Genomic DNA, 14,396 nt, shown 5'->3' with positions numbered 1-14,396 from the left:
TCATCATTACTGTGAGAAGAAAATGCATTGATCAGCTGCAGTGTGAGGTGTTTCCTCAGCCACAGAGCAGCAGATGTGCTGGATGTGATGGCTACTCCATCATATGAAGGAAGCTGCTGTTCCCTTTAGAATAATTAGTCTCATCTGTGTGTATGTGAGATTTTCAGAGCGCACAAGCTGCATGTATAACTTAAGGACTATGACTATTTTTGAATTTGAGGTCAAGTTGCATGAAACTGATCTGAGGCAAGTACTGGAAGTGAGGTGTGGAGGGGGGTTTCTCTGCGGACGCTGCCCACGCTCCGGCTCAACAGTGATTCACATGACAAACTTATCGCAGCCCTTTCAGAAGTGAACCTTGTTGGTATTCACACGCACGAATGCACGCACGCACGCACACTGCTTCAAGTTCAAGTGCAATGGCAGACTCTGCTGTGGCTGCAGGGATTTAATCGTAGACCTGCACTTTACAGAGCAAACACAAAGATGAGATCAGCACATCAACAAAGACTGCTGTCATTGTCCTGTGAAACCTGACAAAGGTTCACCTCAGAGCTAATATGAGAAAAAGGAAAAACAAAAAGACAAAACTGTTCTCTATTAAAATCTTATGCTTTTGATAGACTTTTTCTTTGCTATTCCATTTTTATTTCAATTTCAGTTTATGTTTTCTAACAACCTTGGCACAGTTTGAGTTTTTGATTTTTTTATGCCTTATTTCTTAACTTGTTTCAGTTTATTGTAGATGTCTTTTAGATACGTAGTTCTCTCTTAGGTTTAGTTTACAACAGTGATCTTCTTTGATCTTCTTATAACATTAACCTTAAAGCATAAAGTGTGAGGAAAACGTTTCTTAGTTTGAAGAGCAACTCTTGGATATTTGAGAGTAAAACCACCAACTAACCTCAAAAGAATGTCTACATGAGGAACCTAACGAGACCTGAGTAAACTCCTCTCAGGGTCAGTCCACCCTGCCATGTTCCTGACTCAGTATTTCAGAACACAGCAGACAAACATCTATAACAGCACAACCTCAGGAGCTTTTTCCAAAGAGATTTCTGACACTGGTAAAAGTGACTTGAACATAAAAGTATCCGTTTGCAGAAAAAATACACAATCAACATGAAAATGGTTTGATGCTGCAAGATGAACAACACTTGCAGCAGGAAAGACCACTTTTCATTAAATCATTTGTTGCATGATTCTAAGAAACATCCTGTCGAGCTAAATGTCAGAAGTCTTTTTCTTTCAACCAGAATAACTTGAAGACTGACAGAGTAAACTCCTGGGATATATTTGTAGTGAGTATTTAAAGCCGAGCTGCATGTTTTACACTAATAGATCTGTTCAGTCACTATAATAACGCAGAGCTCTGCACGACCATGCTTTATCATTCCCGCAGGAAACAGAATCTCACCTGTTGCAATAACTTATGCAAATGGTCCTCACAAGACAGCTGGTACAGGAACAGCTAGTTTGTTATGAGATCAAACCAACCAAACCACAATTCATGTGTTATGAGATAGAGTAAGTACAGAGGCTGCCAGTTATATTATTTTTGTTTTCAGGATCTGATATCTCTCAGCAGGAATTTTTGAACCAGTGTCAACTATTGGGGTAAAAATAGAAGAAAATCTTTCACTAACAACAGACTGAGGCAAAAAGAATTTTAATTATCCACTATATTCAAACTAATATGGAAAATTACCCCCATTTTCAATAAAAGATGAGTATCAGCAGCAGACATAGCCACACACACACACACACACACACACACACACACACACACATCATTCACCTTCACATCTTCACACCACCTCCTTTATTCACCCACATTATGCGTCCAGACTTTCCATTTTTACTGGAGGCACAATTATCTAAAACAAATAAGTCAAAAACCAACAATAAGAACAAGCAGCAGGAAGTGAGATCTTGGCAGAGGGACTGGAGGTTTCGACAGGGGCGTGGAGCACCAGACTGGTGCCAGAGGAACACAGCAGGAACTCTGCCCACAGTGACATGGCACAGTAGGTAACCGCATGGGAAGAAAATTACTAGACTGGTGTGATTGGATGGAACGATGCTGTTCCCAACATACTGAGACCAAGGCCAGGCCCATTTGTCCTTACAGATAGTCTGTTGGAGCTGGGCTGGAAATTATGCCCACAGTTATGAGTTGTGTTTTAATTTCTGACCTATTTTTATCCAGAGATTCCGCTGAACATCCAAGTGGCTTCTCAGCAACAATGTCCTGATTTATACTGATACAGTTACACACACAGACAGCGTAGGGCCTGCACAGTACAAACCACTATTGGCTCCAAAAACAAGCTGCCTCTTCACTTATGTCCTACTGTATATGGATGAAATAAAAGAGCACAGCTGTTCCTGTCAGCCAGTATCCTGGCCTAAGCCTTCAGATGTTGCTGTAATTCACCTGCCTGAGAATGACCCATGAAGGCAAGAGTCACCTAGTGAGAAACTCAGTATGGCGCCCTGGCTGATAATTGTCTCCAACCCAGATTTAACTGAAAATGAGATACTGGATCTATATTTCAATGTTAAAGCAACCTAATCTGTATTAGAAAGCGATAATGGAAAAATGTGCAAGCACAGGTTTGCATGACATCTCTCCACCGTTAACTAACAGTAAAGGCAGCCTACACACTCACACAAGTGCTTCATACAAACAAAACTGGAACACACATGGGGGACCACAGCACCTCACCTGGTAGAGCCAGGTAAAGCCTGGTAAGGCTGAGTCCTTACTGCAGTGGCCTGGGTTCAAATCCAGCTTGGACCCTTTGCTGCATGGAACCTACACATAAACACTAGCAATAGACACAATAGCACTATGAGGGATTAAATACTCTAAGAGTACATTTCTGCTGTTCAATTGATTGTCTGGTTGTTTCAGCTCTACTTCCTGTACAAACCAAGTTGGTTTTAAGTTAACCTCATCATTGTGTAATTTTACATGAATCTATTTTAATTTTAAGTTTCGGCCTGTTGCTTCTTGTTGCACAGAGGTCATGATGTCCTCCCAAGTTCTGCACTGGATAAATTCAGAGTCATAAACCATGTAAGCAAACGAGCTGCAGGAACTTGTTGAGGTTGTGGAGGATTCCTCAATCTGAATTTCAACCCTGCAATCCTTTCTGAAATGAAAACAAACACCATGAAGTCATGCTAGTGTTTACCCAGGCAGTGTCAGGTGAATGTCCTTCTGATGTGCCACCTTGTTGGCTGGCAGCTCCTCTCACTCATGCTGCACTGTTGGACCTGTGCCATTCAACCAGGGGCCAAATGTCTCACCTCTATGTCTCCACACTGCCCAGAAACTCCCCTGTATGCCACCATGCATTGATTCCTATGTCCCTAACTACAATAATAACAAAGATCTCAGGCTGAATTTTATATGTCTCCATCACAACTGTGCAAAGGTGTCAGGCCACATGTTCATGTCATTTCCACTGTAGAAATATTATACTTCCTGTTTCTGTGTCTCACACAGAGCCCCCCTTGAACCAAAGTAGATCTGTGAAAATCAATATGGAACCAATTAATGCTGGTAAGACAGCCAGATTTACAACACACTATACTCACTGAAGCATGCACTCACTCACACACCCACCTCCCATTCAAACAGACCATGGCTATCATTTGAGTTTGTACAGTAAAAGCCACTAAAGAGGAGAAGAGCAGGGGTGTTGTTACCTTTATACTTCTCTCTGACGTTCTCATAGGCTTGCACATAGTCCTGCTCCTCTGGCAGCCGCTGACCTGGGTCAAACATGGGCATGGACATGGCCTGGCTGATACTGAGTCAGGGTTCGGGCACCTTCCTCTCTTCAAACTTTCCTTTTTAACTTTCCACTGGCACTGTGCTGCCCTCTCTTTGACTCTCTGTCCCCCTCAGTGCTGATAAAAGCCCTCCTGGCTGTCTGTCCACCTATCTGTCTGTCCCCACCTTCTCCCTCACCCACACTCAGTCACAGTATTCCCTCTAAAGCTGTAGATTTCATTCCGGACCACCACCACTCCCCTCCTCTGCTTGAGAAATACCCACAAACACACACATCAGACCCTCCTCTTAAAGGCACAGAGGCGAACACACACCACAAAGATAGACACCAGTTGAGGCAGAGCAGCAGATCCCATAAACACACACACCGCTCAGGCCAACTCCACCCAGGACAGAGAGACACACATGGTTACCTCGATGAAAAAACAAATGACGGAGCTGCGTGGGGTTACTCAAGTTCCTCCTGCTGCTGGAGAAACTGGGGCAAGGCACAAGTGGATCCTGTACTGTTCACAGCTTTAAAAAAAATACAACATAAAACTCCCAGAACACTTACATGGTTCTCCTCAAAGTCACGTCATATTCCCAAAACTGAATGACGGCAGATTGTTAGGTTTTAATGCCAGACAACCACACCTCTTCAGTACGGGGACAAAACATTGGAGGAGTGCTGGATCACACAGATCAAACAACCAAGACTTAAAAAGAAAGGACTTAATTATCCATGTGACCTTTTCCAAAAAAAAAAAAAAAAAACGCCTGTAACAATGTAAACTGAAAAGTCACTTTGCATAGCACTGACACAGCCTTCAATCTCTGTTCAGCTTTTTATGCCATCTTAAGTTTTTAAGAACATTTCTATGATAAACTGAGAAAACAAAAAGCTTGACCAGACCTCAAACCTGCTGCACGTTATATTTTGCTGATTTAATTATACATTGAAGAGGCAAAACATACCAAAGCTAAGCGATGCTGAGAGTCTCCATCAACTTTCACTCCCTGCTCTCATTTAGCGGTGAGACACTCAAAGTAAATGTGATTCTAGCCATTTACATGAAGATTCAGCAGCACACTGTGCCAGTAGCAGCCCTTTTCTTAGGCCCTTGAGTTTAAGGGGTGTGAATGTCAGGTCCCAACTGCCAAGACGACAGCAGAAACACTGAGGACTTATCTTTGAGGAGAAAACTGGAAAAGTTTGGAGAAAATTTACTATGAATCAGTAAAAAAATGAATAAGATCAGATTTTAATAAGAGCAGATATTTACAGCTGATTCTATGGAGGATTATAAACACCAACATAACTTATCATGGATGGATAAATCTGTTGATAGTTAATCAACTATCATCATCATCTATATTCAGTTATTGGTAAAGGTTATTAGTTATGCCTTTGTTTTGTATGTATAAATGTGTGACCTGGTCTATGATGAAGTGCAGTCAGTGTCTGAATGTTGTACAATTCACAAAACGAGCAAACACAACCAGAAACCACCTGGCTTACTTCTCTGTGATAGGTTCAATGTGTTACTGCATCTCATGCCAGTGTTGCCATATCAACTGAGTTTGTGAGTGTCCAACTCTGTGTGTGTCTGTATGAGTTACACTGCTGGAGAACCTTCTTAAAACTGCTCCACTCAGCAAAATTATATCAACTGTGTTTGACAAAAAAAAACTATCATGCTCAGTTAATGTTGAGTACACATCAGTGCAGATGTTGAGCGTAACACTAAAACTGACACTGAACCATAAAAACGCAACAGAACATGGCAGATATTCTCGCAGCCTGAGCACATTTGCGTGTGTTATCACTTTCTCATAGAGTGGGGAGTTTGTGTTTACTCAGCTATCAGGAGAATTAGGAGAATTTCACTAGCATGAAACTGAACCTCTGAAACGAAATTTACTTTAATAAATCCTTCACGTCGGGCATCTGAAAAACATTTCACCATTCTGAGTCACGTGAATAATTAAGCACAGCGCTGCAGCTCTGGGCCACCCAGCGAAGTGCCATGTTTCTCAACCAGTGAGTATTTCGTGTTCATTTCCAGCAACTACAGCATTTTCAGCTGAGGTTTTAAAAACTTCATCAATCTCCAACATGTCTGAAAGTAGTTTTTAAAAAATGATTTACAAATGAACACAACACTAAACCTCAACACCAAATATTTCCATATAAACAACTGTGTTACAGTGCTTATATTTATATTTTTTATACAGACACATCAGCACCAGAACAGCAAGTGTTTGTATAGTAAATAAACAGGCACCTGTGACTGGTCAGACAATTAACCTGCAAAGGTGTCACCTGATTTAGTACAACAGAGCAGGCAGTCTGATCACAAAGCTTCATTATCACATCTGATGAGGTTTTTTCATTGCGGAAGCTGAAAAAAATCATTAATCAAAATAATCATTGTCAGGATCTAGAAAAAGCAACAGTGGAGGTTTGTTTGGAGTAAAAGGAAACAATAGCCTGCAGTTAAAGTGACACTGTCTCTACAGCAAAAACTGTTTGTGATCTCTGTGCAGTGCAGAGCAAACACCAGACAGCTCAGCTCTAAAGCTGTCTCTAAAATAAAACAACCAGCACTATTACAGTTTGACTTCAAGATTTTTGAATGTCTCTCTCTGCAAAGAAAAAAAAAATCTCACTGTTTTCTCATCGCTGGCCACAGGATGGTGTCTCTCAGAGACAAAGTCTCACTTTTGTCTCTCTTTTTGCTTGTCCGGCTTTGGCCGGAGTGACAGACTGCAGTGCCAAACAACCTTCCCACACATCACCAAACTAAAGACTCTGTGCCACTAATTTATGTTCTGTGCTAAAATAAAGGAAAACAACAGTACATCTAAGGAAGAATACAACCTCCCCCTCACTATTCATTGACTGGTTTTTGTGTAGTCACTGATTTGTGTTTGTAAGACCTTGCCTGGTTACTTGTTTACGGGTTGACAGCCTGAATACTAATTAGATGTTGAAATGTAGTCGGTGCAGGGACAATGTGCTCCAAAGTTATACATTACTGTAATCACATTATTTTTACTACCAGACAGTAAAGTATTTCTGTTCCACTGTCAGTAATTACTGTTACCGTGGTGAGTGACAGACAGGTCATTAGCACTGTTACATCCTTCAGCCTCTTTAACCTCCACACTGATTAAATCCATGAAAAGATTCATTCTGGCTTCATGCTGACTCTGATTTTTTTCTGTATCCTTTTTAAACCATAAAATGAACATTTAAGATTAAATAAAAGACAAAAAAGTGGTGATAAATCTCAGAAAGCCAAATGAAATTTCAGATTATAAACGATATGCAATGTAACAGGTGACAAGCTCTTGCTGTGTGGTATTAATTCAGTAAGGGCATTTACTTGTTTGGATAGGGATTCTGATTTTCTGCAGGCTTAATGTTCTGTTGGAGTCTTTATAGAGGAAAGTTAAAAAATCCTCAATATGGAATCAAATGAATGGATCATGAATGAAATTACACCGACAGCAGAAAGATGCAGACACGCTTCACTGCACTTCATCTTTGGATACTGTCCTCTAGTGTCCAGCATGTATACTACACAAAGTCCTCTGTCCTGGACTGTGAGCATGGGTCTGATCACTGACATGAACTGCACACACCTGTATCTGAATATCTGTTAACAATGGAAACACTCAGGCAATCTGTGTCATTTGGAAACACCTGAAAGTGGCAGGACAAGCCTCAGGCAAGAAACTTGACAGACAGAAGAAAAAAAAAAAGCTTTTGCTCTGGGGGAATCTCACGGTCCCAAATATATCCTAGACAGTAATAACACTGCTAACGCAAGCAGCCACAGCGAAGACTGTAAAATGCAAAATGAATTATGGATCCACAATTCAATATTCTGACATAAACTGCACATGCTGAAAGCAGCGCTGAATAATTTATATGGATCTGTTCGGAGCAGATCCCGTGATATTCTTCAACTTAATGTTCCCTGAACGCAGCACGAAGTAAGCAACTAAAGCCTGAACTTTAAACCCTTAAAAACCCTTAAGCTCTTAAATGGAGAATTGGATATTAAGTATAATATTGGGACATACTTAAATTATGGAGGAAAGAAATATCTATTCCAGGCGGAAGAAGAAGAACAATTTAATAGTAACAACCAAGAGCTCCTTCTCTGTGAAGAAACGAGAAAAGCTAATAATCTGTTCCCTCTTCATCTCATAATTCATCTTGTTCAAAGTTTGGTTAAGTTAGTTCCTGGATGAAATGTCAGGCATAACAGGAACGGGCAAAAATAAATGAAGGACCTCACACATCACAGACATGAGGGGTTACGTAACAAAGGCCGAGTGCAACCCTTCAAGCGCCTTTCACCATCTCGGCCAGACCCAAACCAGGAACTGACAAGAGACATTATAACAGAGCTCTATTTATCTGCTGGAACAGCATTAACCTATTCTTTAACAAGTTTACATGTCACGGACTGTCTACACGTGCATCAAACTACGGTCACTTTCAGACATTTTAAAGGCCTTTCAGTGCTGGATCAATAAACTTGCTATGTTATAAAGCTACAAAAACCTTGATACAGTCTTCATGACAACTTACTCAGTGTCAGTCGACACCACCTGCCTCTCAGATTGTCTGCAGCTTGACAACAAATGGTCCCGTCTCCATTTGCTGTGAGATAAAGCTGCAGCTCGAGCCTTGGATGAGCATCACAAGGCTAGTCAATCAATCAATATGGGCTATTATGGCAGCGATCCAGTGAGACAACTCTGATACAGTCGCCTTCATCTAATATATGTAATCAGACCCTGGCATCCTGCTCATGTCTAAAAGCATCATGGTAACACAGAGACAAGTCATGAGAAGGAAATCTGAGTAACAATATTTTTCGCCTAAATAAATCCATCAGCTACTGTGTCGCACCGTCTCCCAAATTTTAGCTCTTGGAGTATTTGGAGTCATCCTGCTGCTGCCGTTGTGTGTGCACAGACAATAACACCCAGTCACACAACACTACTGCAATACCCCACCCCACCAAATCAATATCAGAGACGACCAGGGGGGGCGGGGGGGCGGTCAGTGTTCCTGTTGGCGGTCCGAAGAGACAATCTGAACTCAACCCCACAGGAAGTGCTGAGCCAGCGGGTCGCGTCATCTGAGCCCTGCCTCAGCGCTCAGAGCGTTAACGGAGGTGGAGCAGCTGCAGAACCTGGAGCAGCTCTCGGGTGGATAAGCAGACAGCCCTCACAGTTTGAAACCACCCAGGAGACATGAATAAGTATAATGAGAGGTGGTAATAATATCATTATGCAATATATCTCTTTCAACTGCCTGCAAGAGTCTCTGAGGTAGTGTGCAGTCTGTACGCTCATTTGAAACAGGAGATCTTGAGAAATCCACATATGTATTGACAGACAATATCTTATGAAATGTTGTTGTGCTGTTAATTAGCAGCAGATGACCACACGTAAAGGCCGAGTGTGGCAACAGCGTGAACCACAAGACAGGACCTCAACAGTTAAGATGTAATTACGAAGGATAATAAAACAGCTACCACATGAACCCATTACTTTGGAGCAAATATTTCACTAATGCTTCGCTAAATACAAAGTGAAATAACGCTACATATCTGGTATGTAACAAAAACCAAGAAGCCCAGATTACAGGGAAATATGTATAAGGATGGGCTGTGAACAACGTGCCAAGAACGTAAACATCCACGGATACAAGACACTGATTCATGACGTATATTAGCAAATACACCAACTCCTCAGCTCAATGAGTGCATGACAAACAGACTCACAAAATGCCAGCAGCCGCATATCAAACACGATTAGCACAATTTTCAGTTTTCACAAAGCTTTCACAAGAGCTTCCCTATGAAATGCTTCGTAACACAGCCAGCGACAGCAGCTGTGTTACAGCAGACCAAAGACCATCTCTTTCACTTCTTCCTAAATTTTTCCTTCTAAGTGAGCATCGTACCTGCGATACGGATGACGGCCCTCTCCGCTGGATCCAGCACGTCTCCAGAGGCCGACTTGGATCTCTTGATGCGATGGTGTTTGGGCAGGTTCCAGGGCAACGTGTCTCCAGGGGACGGAGAGCAGCTCACTGAAGTCAGATCACTGGAGCTCTCCTCCGACGCCGCCCTGACCAGAGGCCTCCTCTTGGGCTTGTCCTTCACCTCATCCATTGTCTGGATCACATAAAGAGCAGAGAAGAACAAACGTGAACTTACAAAACCTCTCACACCAAAAAGCAAAGAATACAGAACACAGAGAGTCTCTATAATTTCTGTAAACTATTCTGTATTGGTTGCTATATAATGGCCATGCAACTGAGGCTGCAGACAATTTTCATTATCAGTTTCAGTTTCATTACCAGTTTCTCAAAGTCCAAGTTAACGTCTTCAAATGTTTTTACTTTGTCAAATCAACTGTCCAAAGCCCAAAGATATTCAGCTAATCTTCTTATATGAGTGGCTGACAACAACATCTTTGTTGGGATTTTTGCATGAAAAATGACTAACGATTACTTAATTATCAAAATAGCTGCTGGTTAATCTACTAACTGCTGCAGCTCTAACCACAACCACCAGTTATTAGCTGGTCACAACAAGCCACAAAAGCCCCAACTCCAAAGATATTTAATCAACTGTCATATAAGAAAGAAAAGCATATAAAGCTATAAATCAATACCAGAGATACACAAATAAGGCACCAACAGAAAAAAAGAATTTATAAAAGTCAACTTGACAAACTTTTGGTCTTTCTAATTAACCCCCGTTATATTTTACCATGTCGGAGAGAATCAGTATTAAAGCTATTCCAACCGTTTCATGATTTGTCAGTTAAAACACTCAGCCGTTTGAAAGGAAGGTTTTGGGTTTTGGGGTTCACGATTTTATCTGACTGTTCTTGAACTTTTCGAGTCTTTGAGGACTCACCGTCTTCCAGCAGAATTTTCTGTGGCACCTGATTTCTCTGCCGCCTGACGGACAAATCTGTAAAATCCATTTTGCGTTTAAAACGCTGGGACTCGGCTCAGTACAAGTTAACTTCCTCCGTGGCAGCAAAAAACCCAGCAAACGTTAATTTATCAGCAGAAACCTCCTTAAATTGCGCTGCATCAACAACATCTTCACATCTGGAAACAAACAACCAGCAATGCATCGCTCTCTTAAAGCGACAGGTTCACCTCAGGTGAGCACAGGTGTCCATCGACCATTAAAACATACGGAAGTTTATTGATGACAAAATAGTTGAGACCACAAATCAAATTCGACTGATTTCAAAATAAAAGCTTGGACATTGGTGTGAAGACAGAGCAGTACTTGGTGTCTCTATTATCCTAAAAATTGAAATTTGAAATAAGTGTTACTTAAATTATCAACTGCAAATGTGATTACTGATTTTTAAATTGTAATCCCTTACACTACTCAGTAATGAAAAAGTAATCACATTACTGTAATGCACTAATAGTTATTGACTATGGACTAATAACACAAAAAGTTGTCAAACTATCTAGATTTTTTTTTAAGTAGTGACTAGATTTGAGTCATAGTCCCAATGTTAGCTCCATGTTAACTTCTATTGAGTAATTTTGAAGAGGAAATTATTAGAAGCATTAAAAGGTCTATAAGCAAAAAATATGTAAATCACTTGTTGTCCTAAATAGTCACATGGTCTCCATTCGTTCAGTGCAGTGGAGCGATATATATTGAAAAACATGAATTTTGCTGCTTGCGTGGACTTGAACTTTGAAAAAGATGTGTCCTGTTGCAGCCTGCCAGTCGAGAGTGGTTGGCAAGTGACCTCTTGCGATTTCAAGTGCTCAGAAGTTGCCAAAACAGCTGGAGAGCAGCCTCAGAGACAAGCTATCTTATTCTGCTCTGCTGAATATGTGCCTGTGTGCTCTCAGATGTTGACTTGCAGACTGAGTCACTTTTGTTGTCAAATATTTTCCTCTGAAAGGTCAATGAGTGGAAGCATAAAGTAGCATAAAGTGAAAATACTCAAGCAAAAAGTACAGCTACCTCAAAATTGTACTTAAGTACAGTACAGTGTGTAAACGTTCCATCACTGATAAATAATAATACTGAATTATAGCCTACTCATATCTGGGGCATCTATATTTAGCCCTAATGTGCAGCTCAGTGCTCTGGATGCTGTCTGAAGGAAAGGTATTTCTGATAACCTAGAGGCCTGACTCATTCAGAGAGCCGCTGGGAGGAGCGGGGCAGGTGCTGCTGATGCGCTGTTCAACGTCACCACGCTCCCGGCTTCCTTTTATGCTGAGTCACCATCCAGCTCACAGGATGCTCTCCACAGGGGCGCTGGCTGCACCGCCACAGCCTCTCTGATTGGACAGGACCAAAGTCCCAGGAGTAATGTCTCCAGTGCATCAACTACTGTTCACATTCTGGTTATGATTTAGCTGAATGCTATTTTTTTTTACTATTACTGTTACAGCTGCAATGCTGTATTTTATTTCTTAGATAATTAAACCTTGAACATCTGAACATGGCATTAGTTGCACATAATGACACATTATTACTCAAACACTGTGGAAACTGTTTTCTCAGTAAAAGTTTGAGATCAGCTTCATTGATCATGCCATAACTCAAAATGCCATAGACAAACTAACAACGGTGTTTACTCCTGGAAGTGGAGCAGAAGCACATTACACTTTCCTGTTGCTGTGTATTGACTGATCCAAATGGAACCGTGGGCATTTGGCCACTGTCAGACCGGTCAGCCAAAGCCAGTCCTGGGGTTTGGATTCGGCTTGGCCTCTAGGATTCAGACTTTAAAGAAAAGATGCAGTATAAATACTTCAGGAAAACACAGGCTGGGCTGTTTGAAAGGCTAGAGCTACACACTATAAGTGAGTCTTGTTAAAAAATTCATAGCTTCTAAAATAGCCCCTGACACACAGCAGAGAGGGAGAGACCTAAAGACTGCCTCGAGGCAACACTGAAATCTATATGCATATGAATCCTACTTTTACAGCCACAACCCTGTTTGATCTCTCAGCCTAATCATCATCTCTCTGAATTATTACTGTGCTGCAGAGCACTGACCTGTTCTGTAATGCAATGCACCTTCACTAAGGTGGTGAAAGTATCTGCTGTTTTCACTCTGAGACAATTAATGCACACAATGAACGTCTCCACTGACATCATCACTTCTGCACTCCATCCTATTACTATTTGGAGAGGCACTGCTTTCTTGTATGGCCTTCGTCCAAGCAGGCTGAAAGCATCAGGGTGATCCGTAGTTACCAGGCAACCCCGAGGAGCATTAGAGAGCATGCTCCTGAAACTCTCAGGACTTGGAAATGGAAGAAAGTTAAGTGGTGTGTGCTGGAATGAAGAGTCAGGTCAGACAGTGTCTGAATCACACACTGACAGCTGACAGACACTCTCCTCTCTCTGCCCCCCCGCAAACTGTGAACAGCTGATGGACTTCATTAGGACTGGATCTGTTCATCATCAGTTGATAGAGAATTGTAGAGTCTGGATCCTTCCGAGAAAACTCGCACCCATTGGTGCTCCGCGCTGCGCTGCATCGCCACACCTGAAGCAGTGTTTGACCTGAGCCGCAGTGAGGACAGACCTGATAGGTGCACCTGCTGTCTGACAGGTTAGGGCGATACAGACACCTTCGCATGTTCTCACAGGGTTGGTAGGTCGGATTATTTCTAATCTGCTGCTTTTAAAATGACACTGAATCATATGATTAACAGCGTTGGCGATGCGGCAAAACACGAAAAACAAATATTCGGTATTCTTGGTTTACTCACGCCAAAAATATCCTGGATCGCTGCTGTTTTGGTACCAGCTAAACAATCGCAAAAATCCGTTTGTTGCAGCGGCACCGTCCGCGGATTCTTCCCATTTAAATCCGCTCAAACTTATAGAGCCATCATCCTCATCCGCAGCGGGAGTCGCGCCTGCGTCCTGCAGTATCCTGGCTGTGGGATGTTGATGCGGTCAGACCAGGACTGATCCGGGCTGCAGGGCGAGCCGACTTGAGGAATCTGCGCCCTCAGCCTGTGCGCCTCAGTGCTAGAACAACGGCAACGAGCGAAGCTGTAGCTTAACAACAGACACGCATCGGGATGGAGATGAGAGGAGAGATCTGATTGCATGCTCGGTGCGCATGTGAAAGCTGAGCTCAGGTCAGGTTGATTGCAGCGTGCGGAGGCAGGGGCTTCTTCTCTCGTTCGGCTACACCCTGCACTCTGAGTTTTGTGATTTAATGTGGAGACTGTGAGGGGAGATCTATGATGCAAAATGTCGGAGCAGAGTCCTTAAGATTTCTCCCTAAGTGAGATCGGGTTGGGTGAAGGAAATCTTTGTCAAATGAAACTATAATTCATAGTTTCGCCCTAGCCATCGTTACATTGGGAATTCCACCCTTTCTTTGTGTCTGGCATGTGAAAACAGATGGGCTGTAAATAACTGTGATTACACAGATAAGATGTACACTTTCAATAGGAATCTCACACTTTCAACACCTCCTGTCTGTCAAAGACCCAAATATCACAGTGTTTTAAAAGGATCCTTAAATGGAGCAAAACATACAAAGTGTGCAA

The 14,396-nt window shown here is 42.0% G+C and overlaps 1 protein-coding gene across 2 annotated transcripts in view; it reads right to left on the bottom strand.

Moving 5' to 3' along the window:
* pleca (plectin a) overlaps positions 1–3,997 on the bottom strand; it is a 78,573-nt gene extending 74,576 nt beyond the window's left edge. For both annotated transcript variants that reach the window (XM_041054225.1, XM_041054229.1), the window contains exon 1: positions 3,718–3,997. In XM_041054225.1, coding sequence (XP_040910159.1) covers positions 3,718–3,808 — 91 coding nt within the window. In that variant the 5' untranslated portion in view covers positions 3,809–3,997. The remainder of the gene's footprint in view (positions 1–3,717) is intronic.
* Positions 3,998–14,396: the final 10,399 nt, after the last annotated feature.

The sequence above is a fragment of the Toxotes jaculatrix genome, chromosome 13 (assembly GCF_017976425.1).
Source record: "Toxotes jaculatrix isolate fToxJac2 chromosome 13, fToxJac2.pri, whole genome shotgun sequence".
NCBI lineage: Eukaryota > Metazoa > Chordata > Actinopteri > Toxotidae > Toxotes > Toxotes jaculatrix.
Note: the sequence above shows the minus strand (reverse complement) of the source record. Positions and strands in the feature narration are given on the sequence as shown.